The sequence below is a fragment of the Alnus glutinosa genome, chromosome 6, assembly GCF_958979055.1.
Source record: "Alnus glutinosa chromosome 6, dhAlnGlut1.1, whole genome shotgun sequence".
NCBI classification, from domain to species: Eukaryota; Viridiplantae; Streptophyta; class Magnoliopsida; order Fagales; family Betulaceae; genus Alnus; species Alnus glutinosa.
Window position 1 is genome coordinate 18,584,881 of NC_084891.1, and position 24,690 is coordinate 18,609,570.

Here is a 24,690-nt window from a genome sequence, read left to right on the forward strand (position 1 = left end):
TTGAGGATTATGATTTGGCTTGGTTTCAAGTTTATATTCTTTTTGAGACCTTGGAGATCAGTTTGGCAACCTGTTTTGGAAGCAGTTTTCTATTTCCAAAACAGGAAATCGTGTTTGAAAACAGAAACTGTGCGTTTGGCAACCCGTTTTAAAAACAAAAACGTAAGAAAACAAAAACGCATAAAACATGAAATATGGAAACAGTTTAGACTTGTTTCCAAGAACAGGTTTGTGTTTTCATCCAAATATTGAACATTCATGTGTTAAGCAAGATAAACGTGCGTGAATTCCAGATTGATCCAACTAGCCTAATGTACGAGACAAGTTAGTTAGTCAACATGTATAGTCAGTTTATGCATAGTTAGTTAGAACTCTGTAACTACTCTGTAACTAGCGTAGTTAGTTTTCTGTAATTTGTTTTATGAATTCTCAGATTGTATATAAACTTTACATTTGTATCATTATATTCAATTCAATGAGAATCAGATTTTCTCTACCAAACTCCAGTTTGTAATATGGTATCAGAGCTTTTTCTCTGAACTTCCACATCAATTGTTCTCTTCGGCATCAATTGTTCTCTTCTTCTTCTTCTTGTTTCAAGCTTTTTCTTCAGTGGCGGACAATCATATTTCACTTCCAGATATGGATTATTCTAATCAATTTTTCCTTCATCACGGAGAGAGTCCCGGTGCTGTGTTGGTCTCGCAGTCACTAACCGGAGATAATTATAGCTCATGGAGGCGAGCTATGATTCTTGCTTTGACCGCAAAGAATAAAATAGGGTTTGTAAATGGAGCCTTGCCTAAACCAGAGGTTTCTGAGTCCGACCCTCTAAGTTTTTCATGGTGCCGATGCAATAATATGGTGCTATCTTGGCTGATCAATTCCGTCTCGAAAGAGATTGCAGCTAGTATCATATACATCGAATCTGCAGCAGATATGTGGAAAGATCTTCAGGATCGATTGTCTCATCTCAATGGACCGAGAGTCTTTCAATTGCAGCAGAAAATGTCTTCTCTTTCTCAAGAGAATGATTCGGTGAGTACCTATTATACTACTTTGAAGGGTTTATGGGATGAGCTTGATCATCAAGAACCATTGCCTTGCTGTACGTGTGGTGCTGTAAAGGCTTTACAAGCCAAGCACCAGCATCAATATGTGTATCAGTTTCTCATAGGCTTAAATGAGAGTTACTCGCACATCAGAGGTCAAATTCTTCTACTTGATCCTCTACCTCCAATGAACAAGGTCTTTTCTCTTGTTCTTCAGGAGGAAAGACAACGAGGTCTTTCAATTTCTAGTAGTTCTTTCAATCACAATACCACTGCCTTACTCACAAAGACAACCACTTCTAATCCATCTCGTGGCAAGTATTATCTAAAAGGCAAAGATCGTCCTGTTTGCTCTCACTGTGGGATTACAGGATACACCATGGAAAACTGCTATAGGCTTCATGGTTTTCCACCCGGGTATAAGTTTACCAAAGGCAAGAACGCTTCTTTTGCAGCAAATCTGATTTCTTCTGAAACTGATTCTCCTCAGCTGCCGATTACATATGAGCAATGTCAACAGCTCATGAACATGTTCAAGCCAACATCTTTGGATGTTCCTTCTTCTTCAGTTGCAGCAATGAATCAGGTGTCATCTTATTCTCCTCAAGAGCAATTGATTTCTCACATGGCAGGTAATATTTCCATAAAATCTCATATTTCCTCATTAGATGTCAATCATTCTGTTTTTGCTTCTTCGTCCTCTTTACTTCAGCAAACTCCTTTTACAAACTCAATTCATGCTCCATGGATCATTGATACTAGAGCTACAGATCATACGATCTGCACTGTCTCTTTGTTTACTACTATCACTGCTGTAGTTTCACAGAAAGTTCGGTTACCTAATGGTCAATTTGCATCTGTAACTCACATTGGCACAGTCAGAATTTCTGAACCTTTCATTCTAACTGATGTTCTATGTATTCCTTCGTTTTCTTTCAATTTAATTTCTGTTAGCAAATTGATTAAGATGATGAATTGCTGTCTCATCTTTCTATCTCAATTCTATTTCATTCAACACCTTACCAAATGGAGGACGATTGGAGTGGGTAAGGAGGGAGGAGGCTTATACTATTTGCTGCAAGTACCATCTTTGGTTAAGTCTTCCTTGTCTAATAATGTTGTACATACTCTGCCTCATTTCAATGTACATAGTTTGTCAAATTCTATTTTGTCTAATAATTATGTATCTCTTGGTGATCCCGACCATTCTGTAGCCAACAGCTTGTGGCATTATAGATTAGGTCACTTGTCTGATACACCATTGAAGATACTTTCTCATGTAATCCCTCATTTCACTCATGAATCAAATAAAACTTGTACAGTTTGTCCATTGGCTAAACAACATCGAATTCCTTTTCCTCATAATACTAGTATTTCTCAGCATTCTTTTGCCTTGATTCACTGTGATATTTGGAGACCTTTCTCCATTAAATCTATTACTAGTGCTAGCTATTTTCTCACCATTGTGGATGACTACTCTAGTTTCACTTGGATTCACCTCATGCAACATAAAATCTCAAACCCGAACTCACATTCAACATTTTTTTGCTATGGTTGAAACTCAGTTTAATACTAGAATTAAATATCTTAGATCAAATAATGGTATTGAGTTTGCTATGCCTGAATTTTATTCTTCTCATGGTACTCTTCATCAACTTAGTTGGGTGGAGACACCACAACAGAATTCCGTGGTTGAAATAAAACATCAACATATTCTTAATATTGCTCGGTCTCTTAGATTTCAATCTCATCTTCCTTTACATTTTTGAAGTGATTGTGTTCTCACTGCAGTATACTTAATCAATCAAATTCCTACTCCAATTCTTCATAATAAATCCCATTTTGAGTCTTTATTCTCAGTTCAACCTTCTTATTCTCATTTGAAGGTTTTCGGTTGCCTTTGTTATGCTAATACACTCACCTACCACAGACATAAATTTGATGTCAGGGCAAAACCTTGTATTTTTCTTGGATATCCTGTTGGTACTAAGGGTTATAAACTCTTTGATCTTATTTCAAAATCTTATTTTGTCTCCAGGGATGTTCAATTTCATGAAAATGTTTTTCCCTTTGCTCTTTCATTTTCAAATACTCATTCTTCTACTTTGCCTACACATAATCATGTTCTTCCTTTACCTTTTTCAGATATTGTTCCTTACTCTTCTTCTAATCCGTCTCATGTTTCCTTTGTTCATATCTCTCCTTTACCTTCTTCATCTCCTATTTCTGATATTGTTCATTCTTCTATACCTACTTTTCCTGCATTTGTTTTTCGTAAATCTTCTAGACTTAGAACTAAACCTGGTTACTTGCAAGACTATCACTGTCATTTTGCTAATTCCTCTGGATCTCCTTCAAGGTCTTTTTCATCTTCAGGTATTCCCTATGATATTTCTTCTTTTCTTTCTTATGATAAGCTTTCATCTAACTATAAACACTTTAGTTTTTCAGTTTCTGCCATTGTTGAGCCTCAATATTACCATCAAGCTGTTCAGCTTGCTGAATGGCGTGAAGCTATGAATAATGAGATACAAGCTCTTGAATTAAACAACACTTGGATTGTTGTTGATCTTCCTTCTTCCAAGCAAGCTATTGGATGCAAATGGGTTTACAAAGTTAAACTCAAATCAAATGGCACTGTTGAAAGATATAAAGCTCAGTTGGTTGCTAAGGGCTACACTCAATGCAAAGGTCTTGATTACTATGAGACCTTTTCTCCGGTTGCCAAGCTCACCACCGTAAGGACTCTTCTTGCTGTTGCTTCAACCCGCAATTGGCACCTTCATCAGCTTGATGTGAACAATGCATTTCTTCATAGTGATCTTCATGAAGAGGTCTATATGACCATGCCTCCCGGATTTGGTAGAAAGGGGGAGTCTAAAGTATGCAAGCTTAACAAGTCTTTATATGGTCTTAAGCAAGCCTATCGACAGTGGTTTGCTAAATTCTCTTCTGCCTTGATTGAATTTCAGTTTATTCAATCAAAAGCTGACTATACTTTGTTTACACGGCATCAAGATTTATCTTTTATTGCATTGCTAGTTTATGTGGATGATATAGTGATTGCTAGTAATGATCAGGCTGCTGTTTCTCAACTTATTTATGTCCTTAATGACAAGTTTAAACTAAAGGATCTTGGTCCTTTGAAATTCTTTCTTGGCTTGGAGATTGCTCGGAGCAAAGCTGGGATTTCTCTTAGTCAGCGTAAATATGCTTTGGAAATTCTTGATGATACTGGTTTTCTTGCTTCTAAACCAGTTAAATTTTCCATGGAGCCGAATGTCAAGTTCTCAAAAACATCTGGTTCTCCCTTGGATGATCCTTCTTCTTACAGAAGGCTTATAGGTCGTCTCTTATGTCTCACCATTACTCGTCCGGACATATCCTATGCTGTTCAAGTTCTCAGCCAATTTATGGATCAACCACGGTCCACTCACTTAGATGCAACTCATAGGATACTTCGATACCTCAAAGCTTCTCTAGGACAAGGATTGTTCTTTTCAGCTCAGTCTTCTCTTCAGCTCAAGGCTTTTTGTGACTCCGATTGGGCTGGTTGTGTTGATACCCGCCGATTAGTCACGGGTTTCTGTATTTTTCTTGACAATTCCTTGATTTCTTGGAAATCCAAGAAGCAGTCCACTGTTTCTAGATCCTCTGCTGAGGCTAAGTATTGAGCTCTGGCTTCTACTTGTTGTGAAATAGTCTAGTTACGTTCCTTGTTGCAGGATCTTCTTGTTCCTCTTCAAGTGGCCTTGTTGTACTGTGACAGTAAGGCTGCATTGCATATTGCAGCCAATCCGGTTTTTCAGGAACGCACAAAACATATAGATATTGATTGTCATGTTATTCGTGAAAAATTGCAACTTGGTATCATTCGCACATTTCATGTTTCTTCTAATCATCAGTTGGCTGACTTGTTTACTAAAGCTCTTAGTTGTTCTCTGTTCCTTCTATTACTGTCCAAGATGAGTCTTCATAATATTTTCTCCTCATCTTGAGGGGGAGTATTGAACATTCATGTGTTAAGCAAGATGAACGTGCGTGAATTCCAGATTGATCCAACTAGCATAATGTACGAGACAAGTTAGTTTATCAACATGTATAGTCAGTTTATGCATAGTTAGTTAGAACTCTGTAACTACTCTGTAACTAGTGTAGTTAGTTTTCTGTAATTTGTTTTATGCATTCTCAGATTGTATATAAACTTTACATCTGTATCATTATATTCAATTCAATGAGAATCAGATTTTCTCTCCCAAACTCCAGTTTGTAATACCAAATACGCTCAAAACACGCGCGGAACCTATTTCCATCTTAAGTGCACAGTGTCGCACGGCACCCGTGATCCGTGGTTATAATCTTCACAAATCCATTTTTCTCTGCCTTCTTCATCTTGCTCGGCGTGCTCGCATGACTCGCATTCATTCCCCACCTATAAACTCAGACAAAAATCACTCCCCCAAGTGCATCTCAGTGCCATTACTCTCCTTCTGTTTTCCTTCATCTACCCTATAAGACGGGAATCGATTGCAAGTTTTGGTTCTATTTTTAAGGAACCCATTGATTAGGAGCTCGTGTTCCAGAGGATCGAAGAAAATTTTGTGTGAATGATCAACTCCTCTGTTGCGGTGGCTCCAATCAGTGCACTTGTTCGTAGGTTTTGTGGGTTTGTTTTGATTTCTGTGGGTTTCCTTGTTTGATTCGATTCCTGTGCATTTGTTTGGGTGACTTCTTTGTAAGTATTTTTATCGCACTTTTGAGTGATTTCTAATTCTGTGGCTTTTGGATGTTTTGAGTCAATGTGATATTATATCTATTATGGGCTAATTTGAGTCAATTTTGGAGAAATTGAACAAGCCATACGGTACATTTCTACATGGCTTGTTTTGAGTCAATGGGTGCATTTCTGCATTCTATATGGTTTGTGAACGAATGGGTATGTGATCTCGGATGCTATTTGATTGTTTTTAGGTTGTTGGGTTCAATTTGATAACTATAATTTTTATGGGAATTTTTCGCGTTTTCTGTTTAGGTAGTTGGTTTTGGTTTTGCCCAGCTTTGTGCTATATTTTCCTACATGCTTCATCTGTAGTGTTTGTTTGTTCTTATGAAAAAACTGAGAGAGAAGCATTCTGTATTGAACTTGGGAACCGTAATGGAGGCAAGGTTTGGTAATTTGTGGGGCTTAGTTTTGATGGGTTTACTCGAAAGAGAATGTTTTTGGTTTGTAAAGGGGTGTGTCCTTGTGTGTGAGTTATAGACATAGGATGGACACCTCTCTTAAGTTGTATGAAGGTGATATATGATGAGTAACATACAAGTTTGTAAGCACAATGTTTATAATAGGTTGTACTGCATAAAGAATTTTTATTTGAGCTGAAAAATTCAGAAGCTCCATTATGTGTTTCTTAATATTTCTGATTTTAATATTATATTTTTCTTGACAGCATTGACATAAGAACCATTGAGCTTTGAGGGTAAACGAATTAAATTGCAAATCTGGGACACAGCTGGGTAGGAGCGGTTTCAAACCATCACAATAGGTTTGGGTTTTGGGTTTTCACTAGTTACCTCTTCGATTTCAATGTGGGTAGATTGTGTTAAGTAGTTTGTCTCCTCCTTATTTGCAAGTTAGTGTTTTTCCTTGGATAAGATGTTGCATTGTCATTGTCCATATTCAAGCTTTTGGCATTATAAGCTCACCTAGCTGTTGACCATTTGAATTTATGTTGTGTACTAGTGCGTTTCTAAATGCAGTTATTTGCATTTGAATTATTGCTGTAGTTGTCCAAATTGTCAGTCTATACAACATACATCTCTCTGGCTAATCTTTGTTCAAATTGTTCCTTATTTTGCTGATATTTGGAAATGTATATTGCAGGATTTTTTTTTGGACTGGTTGAGAAGTTTTTCTACCTCTGGCAGATATGACAGTGTACCAGTTTCCATACCATTTGGGAGCCGCTTATTTATCCCTTCTGAACCTATCAATTTCCATGTACCAGTTTTTTTTTTTTTTTTTTTCTAAGTGATTTTGGTGACAGATGTTTAGTTATAATTTTTGGTTATGATTGAACTATAGTCTCCAATGAACTATCCCTCTAATTATTTAAGGTTACAAAATTATCACTTGGATTACCACTTTCTTTCTTTTCTTTTTTTTAGAAAAAAAAAAAGTATAAACGCTTTTTTAACAAAAAAAAAACAACAAAAAATAGTTTTTTGTTTTTGTTCTCAGAAACGGTTCTCAAAAACAAAAACAAAAAACTATTTACCAGACAGCATATGGATTATTTTAGTAAGTTGTCTTGTGTAAGTATAAGAGTTTTCGTTGCATAATTTTATTCAGAGTAATAGTAAGAGATCCATTGGAACTTATTTACGTAGTAAATAAGTCTTGGAAGGCACGGCGAGTCAACTTTTAGGCCTCGTTTGGTTCGCGGAATAAGTCATTGAAATGGAATAACTATTCCATTGGAATATCTATTCTTTTATTTGGTAGAGACCTATTACTTGAAATAACTATTCCATGAGAATAACTATTCTTTTACGAAGAGGAATAGCTATTCCTGAGGGAATAGACAACCTTTTCAAAAAAAAAAAAATTCTTTAATTTTTTCAAACTAAACTTAAAAAAATTACAAGATTAGAAAATTAAATAAAAAATTAATTAAAAAAAACAAACAAACAAAGAATTTAGATCAGATCTGTGGGTCCAACATTAATTTTTATTCTTTTTAAGATTTGAGTTTTTTTTTTTAAATAAGAAATTATGTAGGTTTTTAGTAATTTTGGGTCAATTCCAATTGTGGTATATGCGTTGTCACCAAACTAAGGAATTGAAATAATTATTCCATTCCACTCTTTTTCATTCCCAGCAATAATTATTCATTTTTCTAATGGAATACTCATTTCGCTAACCAAACGAGACCTTAATTTAGTTATTTTTCAAGGGCGTTACAGAAACACTTTATGCTATCCTTATGTTATGTTCTACGATGTTATGATGTTTCTTTTTAGTTGTTGTTATGGTTGTTATTATTTGATGTGGTTTAGTATTGAATATCTTCATTCTATAAGAGAGTAAGACTTCCACTAATGTCCTCTAATTTGAGGTTTAAGAGATCTCTTAGGACTTGTTTACTCAATAAATAGGTCTTTGGGAGGCGCACTAAATTAATTACCAGTTAATTAATTTTGAAGGTGTTACAGTATGAGGCATTGTACAGATGTAAGTATGGATCGCACCTATACTGAGAATTAGCAATGCTCTTAAATCATTGACATAAGATTAATGACAACCACATTTTTTTTAATTAGTAAGTGAAAAGCACATGTTTTTTTAATAACTATTAAAAATGTACAAGCTCAATCGACACCTGACAGTTTTATAAACTGAGTTCAAAGAAATTTCTCTAATCCACTATAGGGGGATCAATTTTACATATCAATGAAATTTTTGTTAATATATCAAATTTAATTTCACATAAAATGTGCAAAAGACACTTGATTTAAAGAGCTGATTTTTCATCCTAAAACTCTGTCCCAATATCTGACTCATTAATTTGAATTGCCAAATCTACAGGAGAAAAGCGTCATCGATGAAATTCTTAGTGGCCTTCCAAGGGGTTTGAGCTTCTCAGTTGCAGGAAAATACTATTCCCCTTATATTTCATAAGACGAAAAATAGAAATCATATACCAAACAAAAAGACATGATCCAAAATAAATTTATTTCAAAGATTTGAAAGAGTTAAGCCCTTGAGTTAAAAATCTACTAGACATTATACAGAAGAATCTATGGTATGTTGATCAAGTTTCTAAATTAAACTTTTTCCAACCTGATTTTACTTTGCCTCTGATGCCCGTATACCATGGCGCTTGAAGAATTCTCTAAATCCATAGGCACTCTGGTCATAATTGAACTGGAGATTGGCAGATAGAAGAACAAATCATACATTACTTTAATCTTGAAAAATTAAAAAATAAAACGTGATAGCCAGAAAATAAGAAGCTCCAAAACTTACAGGTAGAACCTTCACAGAGTATTTTGTAACATTTGGATCAGCAACCCTTCCCTGGTTAGAAGCCTGCACAAAATGGAGGTGAATAATACAACGTTGTGCCGGCTATTAAGAAACAAAACCAAATAATTTGACTGGAAAACTTAGCCTAGTCATCTTCAATCAGCCAAATACTATACTCCATAATCAAGTTCAAGAACAAAGCCACAAAATTCAATAAAGAAACAGGCACATGCACATGAATTAAAGGAAACCCAGATGGCTAATAACAAAGAGCAAAGGTTAATACTACGGAGAAAAGTCATTGTTTTGAATCTTTGAAACCGACCCATGAAGTCCTTGTTCCACATAAACTCATCAGAGCTCAGAAGGTCCTCTTCTTCACCTCCCCAGAAGTTTCTAAAGCTTCAACGTGGTCGGTGGGCTACCGTACTCGCCTGAAGCAACCCCAATGGACCATTTGAGGGTCTTCTTTTTGGGCAGGATGACTTTGGTCTGTCTTGGGTTAGGCACAGGTGTGGTTGAAGGGCCCTGATAGATGGGTGTGGCTGCGGAGGTCACTAAGATGTAGCTCAGAACTACCATTGCTCGTGGCAATGATAACTTCATTCCAGGCTAGAGGCTCTATGAATGCAGCGTTTTGTGATGAGAGATGGAGATGAAGGAAACAGGGATAGAGAGAAATACAAGAGAAACGATTAAACAAATTAAAAGAGAACCTACAGTGCTTCTTTAGAAATAGGCAAGCACTGTAGCAAAATCTTGGTTTGAAGAACTTGAAGACAATCCGCTGGAGTGGAGTTTTGAGCCTTTATTAGCCAAACTTTAAAGAACTTGGGTTTTAAAGCATATGTTGGAGATGCTCTTAGGAAAGGTCGGGGGTGTGAGCTACCTCTTGTCAACATTGGAGCAGGGTGATCATGCCTTAGTAAATGCATCAACACCAGAGCACTAAAACATCAGAAGCCTTTAGCATTACACTGCAATGGACTAGGCTATCCAAGTCTATAAAAACATAAGGAGTCATTTCAACATAAAAATATACAAATATCACAACATCGCATATAGATACTTAAATGAAACCCCTTCTGAGACCTTCTGTCGAGCCTTAAGCTCAGCCTGGTCGTCTAAGCTTGCCACTCTGCTCCAGCTTCAGTATTCTTTGTAAATTGACATTTACAAATGGAAGGATGAATCCACGGCTCAGTATGCAGATAAGCTCTAGAACGGTGTGTAAAGTGAGCCTCTTTTCCTCTTTCTTCATTTATAAACACATGATATTACTGATTGTATTTATGAAAAATCTTCATTCGGATATAACTGTAATTTTTGAAAACTTTCATGAGCATAACGTCTCTCTTAAAACATTTTCACCATATGATCAAAAATTTTCCTTTTAGTAGTAGTAGTACTATTACTAAGACTAGTAGTAGCAGCACTAATACTGATACTAATACTAATAATTATAATAACTATGGTCTGTGGATACTGTATCACCTCCTAGCTTTCCCCTTTGGCTATACTTGTACTATTAACCTCCATATGATCTATAAAGATCTTTCCACTCATTCATCATACTAAAAGTCAAGTCACGGCATGGGGGCCTTGGAAAAATAATGAGAATCGGTTCCGAAGGACTTCTATAGATCAACCAGTGGCCACAGGGGAGCTGACTATGAAGTGAGAACTTCCTTCATCGACCATGACCTCTCAAATGTCCTTCACCATGGGTGCACACTCAAGAGAAGGTCACTTAATGATAGCCCACACCTTCTAAAACATCTTTCAGTGTGGCTGTGTCATGCTATCTATCTATGTTATCTACTCGGTAATGGTCGTGTCTCTCTGTATTATGTGTGTCGTGGAGTCCAACTCGTATAGAAAAATGGGCACATGCGTTGTTAAAAAAAAAAAAATTATCTCCATACTATCAATCATATCATCATTCTATATGGCATTCCCTCATTCTTCAAACATTATTCCACATGTGCCCCTTTTAATCATATATACTTTTCAAAAATAAAAATTGTTCAATACAGCTATAACTTTCCATTTCACAGCATTAGAAACTACGATATATCTTTTTGTAATCAGATATCATGGGAAATTTGGCCTTTTCGTTTCATGACAACTATAATGTCATAAATCATATAGTTTGGCGAAAATATTTTTGAGGCTCCCGGTCACACTTTTTTGTAAAACTTCATCAAGAATAAAATGATATATATATATATATATTCAAAATATATATTTTTCTCAATGTTTTTTCCTCTTTTCAAAAGACTGCTTCGAACCAAAACCTACTTACCTGGAACGCTTAAATCCTCCTTGAAGGAAAACTTCACCCTCGTGGTCGACGCCTCCAATGCTTACAATTTCTTCCTTCTTTGATACTTCCACCACTTGTCTCCAATTCCTTTAACGATTGTGTTTAGAACAGAACCTCTTTTGTGGACAAGATTGTTGGAAAGAGCAATATTCACCGACACACGAAATCGTTCTTTTTCAAACCATGACCAACTTCCTTCTTCCGGAAAGAATTAACAGTCTCTTAGCAATAATTTCTAACACTTTGTTTTTATTACCCTATAAAAAAAATAATAATGATAAAAATAAAAATAAAAAAAGACCCTCCAGTGAGGCAGGTATGGGAAAATCCTGCCAGAGAGCATAAAACAACATGTTGTTTTACTCCAAAAAGTGCAGAGGACTTGCTGTAGGTTTAGCTACTAGAAAAAGATCACCTAGTCCAGATGCAGACAACAAATGGTTTATTAGGTCTGAAGGGTCTTCTCCAGCACCAGATTTTCAGAGTCAGCAATCCTTCCCTTCACAGATTCCACTTTTTTCCAGTAACTCTTACTCGAGCAGCTGAGTTGGGAGAGAGGCTCTGTTCCTCTACTCCAGTGACATTGGTTTCTAAGCCATTCCAGAGTTACTATAGGAAGGCTAGGGAAGGCAGAGCTCTGCAATTGGATGCGAGTCTTTTTTGCAGATTCTGTGGCAGTGTTGAGGTTATATATTGCCTGTGGGATACCTCAAACTCCTTTCTTGGGCGACACCCCTACGACAGAGCCAGGGAACCCTTGTTCCCAATGGTGTCTAAGCCATTGCAGAGCTTGAAGTTGGTGTCTAAGCCACTGGATGCGATGCAATCAGTGCCGAATTTGGGTGGTGTGGCAGCTTCTGTGAAGGCTGTTGTTAAGCATACTACTCCGTTGAGGGGTTTCCTACGGAGGGGGTTTCTTAACCCGAGTATGCAAGTTAATTCCATTCTCTTGCCTAAAGCGTTGGTCGCGTCGTCATCGACTCTAGTTCTTAAGGAATATGAGGTGGCAGGGGTGTCAATTAGAAAGGTTCTTACAATCCCTTCGGGTAGTTGCGTCACTCCAATCGCAGATAAGGGTGTGGGTTGCAGGGTGAACTTTCTTGATCCAGTCTCAGCAATGGCCGGTACGTTTTAGCCTGTCTGGGGAGGTTATTGTGTGGGATCAGAGCAATGAGCTTTAGGATGGGGAGGATGGAGTATCCCCTCATCCTTTGGGTGTTTTTCCCCCCAACATGCCCCTGGATTGGGCGTGGGACGATGAAGAGGACGAGGATCCATACTTGGCAATTCCAGATGCCATGGAAGAGGATTTTCATCGGAAAGCAAAGGTTGCACGTCCTAAGTTTAAAGGTAGGAGGGAGTTATTGAATCTGAAAAGCTCCATTAACTACGGTGATGCAAGTGCGTCCTCTCGGCCCTGAAAATGCAAGGCTCATATGAAGTAGAGTCAAGTGTTCCATGTGAGGTTCGGGTTTGAGGGCTTTAGGTTCTTGCGGGTTTGTTGGGTTTCTCTTTGCGATTGTTTGGTTGTTCCTCTGTATAATTCTTGTGTACTTAGGAGAGCCTTACAATTTTTTTTTTTATTAAATTTTATTACTTATCAAATGTGAGTAAGTGCTTGTCCTAAAAGGCAATCTATTCAATGGAACAAAACAATAAAGGCAATCCATATTGAAGTAGGTGCTGGCTTGTATCATGTGGTTGATTTTTGTATTGTCTATACATTGAAAAAAAAAAAAAAATTGATCAACTTCCACCCGGTTAATTATATGATGAAGGCACTAGTACAATGTGGTGATAACAATACCAGAAGGAACAAATATAAGAAAAAAAAATAAAAGATTTTCCAACCTGTGCCGGACTATGAAAAATTTCGATAAATGGATATTCCTTCCTCTGCCGTGTTATGCAGAACCCAGGATATTTTGGACACTCGACCTGGAAACACCAGCACAAGAACCAAAATCATGGAACCAAATGTTATGAGTCAGATGCCAATAGGATTGCGATCTGGCAGCAGAGTTTAACATTTCATCTATCCAAAATATGTGATGCGATTATAAAGTTGACGAAATTTTATAATTTTGAATAGCAAAATGTATGATAGAGCAACATTCACATATAACTTACGCGCATAAATTTAACATGTGGATAAAACTCGGCAGAAGCTTCCTCCAGTACTCTGTCAAGGTGTTTTGTGTAATTACCCCTGCACCATCCCTAGTAAGTAGTTAATGCATAGAGTGAAATGATTAAGAGATACCAAAAGCATGGGTGCGCTCCAACCAACCTGATCGTAAAGGCAACAACTACAGGATGACCTTCATGAAGCAGCTGAACGAACTCACGTTCAGATGTAAAATGAATAACCCGTGATGGCCCAAGATCCTTTGGATAACCAGTATAAAACCTTAAATTTATTCACAAAGTATCATGTTAGATAAGGAGAAAGAGGGTGTGCTTTCATGAAACACACACGAAGATGAGTGCTGCAAGACAATGTGTGAGGAAAGCCCATATGTTAGAATTGGGGGCACCCCACCACAACAATCCAGCTCTCATATACATTTAGCGCTTATTTCAGTTCAGTAATCCTAAAAAGTTCATGTAAAACAAAAGGTCATTTAAAATTTGAGAAATGCTACATACATTCCCACTCTCACACTCCCAAGTACACACTTAATAACGTGGTAGTGAAAATCACGATTAAATCCAAAATCTAAAATCCAATAATAATTTTCACTGTCATGTCACAGAGTATGACTTGGGAGCGTGAGAGTGAGAGTGTATATAGCATATCTCTTGAAATTTATGATGCTCATACTTTCCACGATAACAACAACAAAGATATATGATTATATAATTAGAAGTATGATGTACATACTTGGACGTTGCACAGAGATTGTTGATCATTCGATCAAAAAATGAAGGATCTCCCATTTAATATATTGATGCACCCTACCCCCTTTTCAATATCCTGCAATTTAAAGTCATTACATATGTGAGTAAGTGCCATATCTGGTTCATAGGAATTACTAACACACTAAAAACGCAAGCCATGCTCCCATACTAGTAGTGTGTTAGATCATGAAATCTAATTCTTAAATACAGATCCAAGAACAATAATAGATGTATACACCAATTCAACTTGTGCTCAACATTGCCAATCCAATAGAGAAATTAAGCATTCAACACACATGATATAATCTTCTGCATGAAATATTTGAGTCCTGATGATGTAGGACAAAGGCTGTGATACCAAATTTAACCTAGGACTTTCTAAAAAGCAATTTGTTTAAGGGTTTTATGATAGTATAGGTATGTAAAGCTAACTTTCTAGGGTCTCCCTAGTAAAGTAAAGAAAGGAATTTGGTTTGGAAGCAAAACACAAGTTTCTGGCTTGCCGTTAAGGCCCGTAAAAAATAACATGAGTAAGAAGAAAAAGAAACAGAGCTAGGCATCACGCCTAGTTTTCCTTAAATGTTGCACCATATATTTCCTCAGCATCATACCTTGGATAGGGATTGCATCACACTCAAGAGTGTTTATTGCCGAAAATTCTCAGACTTACACTCTAGGAGCTTTGCTACTAAGCCCAAACTAGAGAATTGTTAAAACACATAAATTAAACCAAATAATATACTAAAATAGAAAATAAGACCTAATAGATCCAAACAACAGTCCACTCTAGAAATCTAAGAATTACATGCATATCCGTGACCCTAAAACTGAATAAAACTATAATCAAACAAAACCAGCTTCTTGCCACTTACATCACCTTCATAGACAAAGTAATGGACCGTTCAAACCATTTGACTGGCTGAATTTCTAGAACACTTCCAAATAATTATAATGCTCAGTTATTTCTTCTTCTTTTTTTATAAACAATCAAATTTCATTAAAAGTGCAAAGATACACAACCAAAGTACACATGAAGCACACAAGAAAACACATGAAGCATACAAGAAAAACACATTATGAAAAAAGAAAAGAAAAAATCAAGAAAATCATGAAAATTGAAAATATGAAAACAATTATAGGCAGTCATCCAGTGATAAAAGGTTTTGAACAAAAAGGTCTTTAATTTCGCCACATCCAATCATAATCTTCAAAACTCGAATCATTGCGTCCTCTCCTAATACACCATATTAAGGCGAAATCATCTTCGACATTGCTATATTATGATGTCTACTAAACTACCATCTCCAAGAAGCCAAGAGATCCACCACTCGTTGAGGCATGACCCACCCAATCTCAAATAGATAAAAATAGAGTTCTATGAGGAACTAGCTATCTCGCAATGGAGAAAAAGAAGGCCCATGGTTTTTCCACTCTTCTTACACGTGCAACATTAATCTACCACCATGATATGCTACTTCCTTAAATTATTCATAGTTAGAATCTTTCCTAAAGCGGTCATCCAAGCAAAGAAAGCCACCCTCAAGGAAGCCTTATTCCGCTAAATTCTCCTCCAAGGGAAAAGAGTACTATCATTGGGAAGTAAGGCATTATCGAATAATCTGACTTCAAAACATCCATCTCTTGGAAGGGGCCCAACAAAACTTGTCTTCACCACGCCATCTCAGTCTGATGGAATACAACAAATTGAAGAACGAAGTAAAGAAGTCTATCTCCCAGTCATGGCCACTATGATAAAATTAACGTTCCACTAAAGGGAGTCGTTAGAAAATTGTAAATGATCTTCCACGAAAGCATCCTTTAAGCAAGAGATATTGAATTAATATGGAAAAGCTACCTTTAGAGTATGATCCCCACACCAAACATCATGCCAAAATACTATCTTAGAGCCATCACTCACCTCAAATCTAGCAAATCTAGAAAATTCTCCCACCCCTCCTAATATTTTTCCGCACCCCAATCCCTAAGGACCCAGTAACCGCATTAGAACATCACCCTCCCTACATGCTGCCATATTTAAAATCTACAACCGACCTCCACAGAGCCTACCTTTATGTGGCATATCGCCATAAACACTTCCCCAAAAGAGCTCGGTTAAACAGGAGCATATTTCTAGCCCCCAAGCCACTTGAGGATATCGGAGTACAAATCTTTGACCTATTTACTAGATGGAATTTAAATTTATCACCAATTCCACCCCACAAAAATTCCCACTGAAGTTTCTCAATACGATTAGCAACACCAACAGGGATGGGAAACAAGGACAAATAATAAGTAGGCACGTTGGAAAGAGTGCTTTTAATCAAAGTGATCGATCCTACCACCCTTCAACAAATAGAGCTACTTCCAACCAACCAAATGATGTTCTTGTTTCAATTTTTCATCCAAAAGAACCAAAAGATCTTTACTTTCTTAACTAGAAAGGAGATTTTCTTTTTTTAAAGTCAACGATCATTCTAATATCAATTTCAAATTGATATTCCAATAAGACTCCTACCATAAGACCAGAATCCCCAACTTTCATGGCATATGTAAAAGAAACATGTTTCTTTTTTTTCTTTTTCTTTTTTGACAAGTAAAGTACATTTCAAAAATAAACGCAAAAGGGCGCAACCCAAAGTAAACAGGATATATACATGATACCCCTAATTCAAAGAGAAAGAACACAAATCTAAAAAATCAGAATAAGAACACTCAGACATACATTGTAACGTCACTCTCCACATAAACAATGTTTGTATTACCAACTTCTTCAAATTAATCGAACCAGTCTCACAATCTTTAAAACTGCATGCATTCTGTTCCTTCCATAAACACCACATCAAACACAATAGAACCATTCTCCAAATCGGCACCAACAACCGGTTGCCCATTTACCCCCTCCAACTCCCCAACAGCTCTTTCACCGATCACGGCATAACCCACACAACACCAAACAGCTGCAATAGTGTACTCCACAATTCTATAGCAACCATACGATGCAGGAACAAATGATCAACGGACTCTCCACAAGTCTTACACATATAGCACCACACCATCATAATAATATTCCCCTTGCGTAAATTTCCCTAATGTCGCCGTTCACACAAAGAAAACCACTCTTGGAAGAACTTTAACTTTCCAAATACTCTTCCAAGGAAAAGAAGAATGTATAGGACTAGAAAATACCTTAAAGTAAGACTTCACTTCAAATGATTTCCTTCGTGATGGAATCCAACAAATTTTATCCTCTCCCTCATACCTTACTTTAAGATAATACATCTCAAAAAATCTAGAGACCACTTCCACCTCCCAATCATATACAGGTAAAGTAAACAAAATATTCCACAGAATTTAACCATTTTGTCTCTGCATATTCTCCGCCACTCATGTATCCTTACCACACAAAATAGTAAACAGTTCTAGAAAAAGAAGCTTTAAAGGTAATCCCCACATCACACATCATGCCAAAACAATACTCGAGAACCATCTCCAACCTCATATCTCACATGAGCTGCAAAAGCATCCCAACCCCTCCTAATACATTTCCACACTCCCACTCCAAAAGAACCCCCAACCTCCTTAGAACACCACCGACCCCTCATACTGCCATATTTAATATCTACCACTTTTCTCCAAAGAGCATCCCTTTCCATAGTAAACCGCCATAGCTACTTACCCAACAAAGCTCTATTAAACTGAATCATATTTCTCACTCCTAAACCCCCCCCCCCCCCCCCCGGGCGGCAGAAACCTTCAATGAACAAATCGTAGACCAATTAACCAGATAGAATTTAAACTCATCTCCAATACCCCCCAAAGGAAATCCCTCTAAAACTACTGGAATAGGGAAGAGGGACAAAAAAATATGTTGGCAAATTCAAAAGAGTACTATTGATCAATGTTAACCTCCCACCCTTTGATAAATACAATCTCTCCCACCCTGCCAATCTAGTTCAAATATTAGAATACCTTATACTTAGCACCCAAAGGAAGACCCAAATACTTTATAGGAAGTGAAGCCACCCCACACCCAAGAATGCTAGCCAACTCCTCCACATCCCCTACATCACCTACAAGAACAATCTCGGATTTAGACAAGTTGATTTTCAGCCCCCAAACCGCTTCAAAACATAGTAGCAAGCATCTCAAATCTTGGAATTGTTCAACATTAGGGTCACAAAAGATCAAGGTATCATCTGCAAATAATAAATGAGACACAATCATAGCCTCCTGATATCTTGAGCCACGAAAAACCCAGAGAGTCGCCCGCTTTCCACTGTTGTAGACAACATCCAACTTAAAGCTTCCATCACCAACACAAACAGTAAAGGAGACAAAGGATCCCCTTGTCGTAAACCTCGTAAACTACTAAAAAACACTGAAGGTGACCCATTGATAATGATAGAGAAACATACAGTTGATATACAATGAGCAATCCAGCCTCGCCATCTCTCTCCAAAACCACATGTCTCCAACAAATAAAGCAAAAACTTCCAATTTATATGGTCATAGGCCTTCTCCAAATCCAATGTGCAAATAATACCCGGTGTTCCAGAGCGAAGCCGGCTCTCCAAGCATTCATTAGCCACCAATACAGAGTCCAGGATTTGTCTCCCCTTGATAAATGAATTCTGAGAGTGAGAAACAATCTTCCCCAACACTGACTTCAACCTGTTTGCCAGAACCTTTGAAAGGATTTTGTGCATTCCACCTATTAAACTTATAGGTCGAAAATCCTTAATTTCCACCACTCCGGCTTTTCTTTAGATTAAGCGAAACAAAAGTAGCATTTAGACTCTTTTCGAATTTTCCACTGCTATGAAATTTCTTTAGAACTGCAATAATATCAACCTTTAAAACCTCCCAACACTTTGGAAAAATGTCATAGTAAATCCATCACAACATGGGGCTTTATCGCCTTTGAAATTCCATACTACCTCCCTCGAACTCTCGTTCCATCCATATTCTTTTCCTATCATCAATGGAAAGAAATGATAAGTCACCTGCCCTTGGTCTCCATTGATATTGCTCACAATATAGCTTTTTATAGAAATAGACAATGTGATCTTGAATAACTGTTGACTCATCAGTCAGATGTCCATCCACCACTAGTGACTCAATCGAATTATGTCTCCTGTGTGAATTTGCCAACCGATAAAAGAACTTCGTATTATTATCACCTTCTTTTAACCACAATGCCCTTGATTTTTGTCTCCAACTAACTTCTTCAAGATAAATACTCTGCTCTAAACTTCTAGAATATTCTTCTCTCTTGATATTTTCTTCTTCATATAACGGTCTCTACTCAGCAATCATATCCAGCTCACTCAGACCCTTCTCCATTTCCTTTTTTTGCACCCCCAACATTCCCAAATACCTCCTCATTCCATTTTTTCAGGTCAACTTTCAAAACTTTTTAACTTTCGCGCGAACACATAACTTGACGTACCTTCATATATGTAGGAGCCCCACCACCTCTTAACCTACTCCTCAAAACCTTCCACTTGCAACCACATATTTTCAAATTTAAACGACCCATTACCCTGTCTCCCTACTCCACAATCCAATAACAATGGAAAATGTTTCTTATGTTTGAATGCTAACTTAAATCAGAACTCAACAATTCTTTAATCACAACTTGCTGCAAAATGGACCTAAATTTCAATCTTTTCTCATGTCCACAGTACTGACAAACACACCAATCCCAAATCGCTCACAAGTAGCTCGGTTAACTCATCAGCAAAAAGCAACGCAACTGCCCAAGAAGATAAGATAGTAACATGATCCAATTGCTCTCAACTTATTTCTCCATTCCCCAATTTCCACACAATTTCGTTTGACATACTTTTTCTTTTTTTTTGAAGGAAAGATAAAATCTTTCATTAATCAAAGAAGGGTACAGAACAATCCCACCATAAAGGTGTATACAAGACACCTCCAACCAGGTGGATACCTCACCTGAGCCAAAAGACTCAGACCATTACAGACAGAAATGCTACAAATAATAAAACCTAGCCCAACAGAATGATGCCTCTACGGTGACATAATCCTTATCTTTAAAGGGAGTCGGTCACACATCCTGTGCAAAAAGCAAAGACTAGTTTTGATCAGCACAGAGCACACTGCCAAAAAACCAAACACCGACAAACCACCCCCTCCGGAACAACACCGAGGGGACAACACCTCCACAGAACCATAAGGGTTAGGAGACTCTAACATTCGCTGGAAAAACCAGGAAGGACCAAAAACACCAACAAAGAAAACAGAAAAACTAAAACACGAAAGCAGAAAAAGAACTCCAACTGCATCGATCGAAGGGACCAAAACCCATTCCCCCCTCCCCTTTGTGCTCGACAGTTTAAGTGCACAAACTGCTAAAGCACCAAAATAATCTCCATAAAAATCGGACGGTGTAAAAAACCGTAGCTTAACCGAAATTCTCGGCCTAGTGCTCCTTGTGCAAGAGAGCGGTTAAAAATGAAGAAACCGCTCATTCACCCGAACCTCCCTCCCAGCAAAAATCCATTTGCCGTCGTCATTGCAGACTTCCATGGAGAAAACCTAAGCACCGATCGGCTCCATCAATTCCATCAAATCCAATAGCCACATCCTTTAAAACAACAAATCCAACAAAATAAAGCAAAAACCGCCAGATCCTGGAATTCCTCACTCTATCGGAAATCGGAATGGGTGAAAACCATCATCAAGAGTCTTCGTCTTCTCCGGACAGATCTTCTCGCCCCTAATGGAGACCCTTTCAACGAAAACAAAGTTTGACTGTTTGTGGAGACCTACTCAAAATCAACATCAGCACCGGACTCCACGCAGCAGAAAAGGGGAGCGTCCTTTAGAACCCCCCAAAACTAAACAGCAGAAAAGAGCCAACAAGAAAACACACTTCTCCATCCCTGAAACAGGATGAGAAGAAAACCCCCTCTCCTCCACGATGTTGAAGACACCCTAAGAAGGATCGAAGAGAACACCTACCGAAATCTAAATAAAGCAAACCCTAAAACACCGTCGGAGGAGGGAAGCAGAGAGCTTCCCTCCTCCCCTGCAACCGAAGCTTTCTTTTTCGCTTTCTTCTTGCAAATAACCGCTACAGAGCAAAATGCTTTCTTTTTGACATAGACCTAGTTGGTCGCTAGTCAAACGGATGAAGTAAATGCATTATATATATGTATACACACACACACACACACATTGAAAGAAACTTTTATCTGGCGCTTCAACGCTTCTTGCAAAAAAAAAAAATCAAACGGAAACAAACTACACGAGGAGTGGTTTTAAGAATTGTATGTATGACATTGGGCCTACATATATGTTTTCAATAAAACCATTTTTCCCGATTATCTAAAACTCCAAATAACACAAACAATTAAACAAACAAAGAAAGAAAAAAGTTTTCAGGGAAAAGATTTCTCATGAGCACCCAAACAAATAATTGTGGGGCGTTCAAATTATAGTATGATTAGTGGTGAGATAATGAAGGAAATGGAAAGATAGGTGTTAGAAACCCCAAATTAGTATTATTATTATTAAGCTAATACATCATTTCCTTATTAGGTTAGGATTCCTTTCCTTGCTAGGTTAGGATTATTTCTACAATCCTTTCACCGAACAAGAATTTCAATCAATTGCTATACGCAATCTGTGGAGGATAGAACCCCTCGAAGTGGTCATACCTTTTCTTTTTCTGTTTTTTCTCTGATTTCCGTCAATAAGAACTACGGTTCTTACCATCTGTTATCAGAGCAGTTCTTTTGTGGGAAGTTTGTCTATAACGTACAATGAGCCATCGTTGCGAGTGGGTTACCTATGCCGAGGCCTTGCAAAAGCTGGATTTCCTCTCCGCCGTGCGTGGGTGTTGGTGGTTGCTGTCACGTTGGTAAGGGTTCTGCTCCGTGGTCTGGCGCGGTGACCGGCAGTGGCTGACGGTGAACCCGAGCTGTTTTGCGAGTGTTGAGCGGTGGGTTTGCGTGGTGCTGCAACGTCGGAGTAGTGTCGCTGGGCTGAGTGCGAGGACGGCAGTCGGTGGCTGACGGCGTTCTCTCCGGTAACGGCGAAGGCTGGAAGCAGTGGTGGGCAGCCGTGCGTAGGGAGGCTGCTATAGTGGAGCTGGGCGATTGAGTTTATTTGAGAAAGAAGGGTGCTGTTTGGTGGCACCACTTGGTGGCAAGTTTTTATTCCAGTACACGGATAGACATATTCCCACACGTGTACTCTCTTATTCTGGTTTGGTGTTAAAGTCTGAAGTGTTTGGTTACAAGGTTACTTTTACCCTTATTCCTATTTTACTGTAGCCCAGGTATAGCTTAATCCGCGTAAGGGCACAAATTAAAAAAAAAAAAAAAAAAAAAAAAAAAAAAAAAAAGAGTTTATAATCTTCTTTCGTAGTCAAAAGAGAGAGCTTCTCATTACCAACTTAAGTCAATACGATATGGCTTCCGGTAGCAACATTCCACTAGACGAGGCATATTGTTTCTCTACAAAGTTCTCATGAGAGGTCAAATGTTTGGTACTGGACATAAACTATTTCAAAACCAAAAATCTATTCTAAACCTCATTCTGACATGACCTACGGTCCTTACATGATCTCTAACACAATCCTAAACCACAATAACGCACCCATGCATAAGATCGTCCAACACCATTAAGCCACTAATCCAATGTTAATCTTGTATTAAAACAAAAAACTAACTAGAGATTGAAAACCATAAGATAGGGCACGAAAAACTAACTAAACAGCAGGTTAGAAACAATATAACAACCTAATAAAAATGATAAAAAAAAAATAAATAAATAAAAAAAAAAAAAAAAAAAAAAAGAAGAAAAAAAAAAGAAAAAAGAAAAAAAATAAAAAATAAAAAAAAAAAAAAAGAAAAAGAAAATGGGGGGTTAAGTTGTTACCTCCTTTGAAGAACAAGAATCAAGATACCTCATTTTCTCTCTCTCTCACTTTAGGATCACACTGGAGAAAGGGGCAGAAATGAGGTGAAAGGGTAAAGGTGGGGGTGGAGGTATTTATAGGTTAAGAAACACAGTGGGTAAGACCGATGTGTTATTTTTTAGTACTGCCAACCATCAAACGTTTGGGGTGTACTATCAAACCAATAGTCTTAAGGTTTTAAGCGAACGTTCGACTATACTTTCAAACATTTGGTCTAGGGCTACAATCGAACATTCGGCGTCCCACTTTAATGTTCATCGTCGAGCGTTCGATGTCCTACTCAAACATTCGACAAGCACAGAAATTCTTTAAAAGTCCAAAATCCCACACTTACAAACTGAGAACCAATCCTCGCATCCTTAAGTTATAATCAGAGCATGTTTAAACATATTTAATATTCGGAGTATTACAGTTTTTACAACTATTTTGGACCACCCTTACACCTACATGTGGAGGGCATCAAGGAAGTATATTCCTTTGGGTTGGGTTGGACTGTGTGTATTGTGTGAGAATTGACTTGTGTGAGTTTTTCTTCTCTTCAGAATAGCATCTTCAATGCGTAGTAAGTGACCAAAAAATGAAGAGTCACCTCCGGAGTTACCCAATGGTGAGCCAACTTCGCCTGTGACTACGACACCTACAACTGAGTGGGGCAACAAGATCTTTCTATTGTTCCCCATTTTTTATGGCACACAAATCACTTGCAATATAAAGGACAGATAATTTTAACTTCCCACTCTTCTCATAAATCAATTGTTTTGCAGGAATGTCATGAATCACCTAGTGCTAGACATTCAAGATTCCTTCTGTTGGTACAGTTTCCGGTATGGTGACGTGTCGCCTAAGGATTCGCTGCCTGATTTTCTACCGAACACTTCAACCCTACAAAAAGGAACAAACAACTCGTCGGGGGTGCCGACCACGCCCACTCCGATGCCTAAGTCAGTCTAAAAAGTTTTCTGTAGAGAATTCTTAATCTTAATCTCAAGAGCTTAGAGAATTCGTGTCTTTATACCTGGTGTGACGGTCTTTATTTATAGGCCGGACCCTCTTGACATTGAGTTGGATTAGGAGTTTGAGTCCTAGCCTGGTTTGAGTTTTAATCATATCTTCTGGGAATTTGAGTAGGAGTGTTGAATCCGCAGTTGATTGCGTTTGTACTTCTTTAAATTCGATTCCATGTCAATAACCATCTTATCCCATAAATCATGGATCTGTAGTTTATCCCTGATCTCCTGGGATTCTATTCTTATCGAATTCTGAGACGGGTGTGGCGGATGGCACCTTCTTAGGAGACTGTAGCACATTTCAGCTGACCTCCGAGGTGATGATATCCGAGACGTTTCCGCTCTTACCTGGAGATCTCGGGATATATCCTCACCATAACAGGGTTGTGTAAGTCCGAGATGTTTATACTCTGAGATGTTGACTCATC

General features: G+C 37.9%; 2 protein-coding genes across 3 annotated transcripts; both read right to left on the minus strand.

Annotated features, from left to right (window-relative positions):
- Positions 1 to 8,438: 8,438 nt before the first annotated feature.
- Positions 8,439 to 22,462, minus strand: LOC133870047 (uncharacterized). 2 transcript variants are annotated; one of them, XM_062307082.1, is made up of 8 exons: positions 22,122 to 22,462; positions 14,289 to 14,381; positions 13,695 to 13,814; positions 13,535 to 13,613; positions 13,256 to 13,342; positions 9,079 to 9,141; positions 8,893 to 8,976; positions 8,439 to 8,716 (listed from the first exon to the last, which is right to left on the minus strand). In XM_062307082.1, the coding sequence occupies exons 2-7, from the start codon at positions 14,342 to 14,344 to the stop codon at positions 8,899 to 8,901; spliced, it is 483 nt and encodes a 160-aa protein (XP_062163066.1). In that variant the 5' UTR covers positions 14,345 to 14,381; positions 22,122 to 22,462; the 3' UTR covers positions 8,439 to 8,716; positions 8,893 to 8,898. The 2 variants fall into 2 exon arrangements, with proteins under 2 accessions (XP_062163066.1, XP_062163065.1); XM_062307081.1 differs by lacking the exon at positions 8,439 to 8,716 and having other exon boundaries at positions 8,760 to 8,976.
- Positions 17,105 to 19,011, minus strand: LOC133871585 (uncharacterized). Its single transcript, XM_062309013.1, has 4 exons — positions 18,721 to 19,011; positions 18,275 to 18,670; positions 17,565 to 17,611; positions 17,105 to 17,285 (listed from the first exon to the last, which is right to left on the minus strand). The coding sequence occupies exons 1-4, from the start codon at positions 19,009 to 19,011 to the stop codon at positions 17,105 to 17,107; spliced, it is 915 nt and encodes a 304-aa protein (XP_062164997.1).
- Positions 22,463 to 24,690: the final 2,228 nt, after the last annotated feature.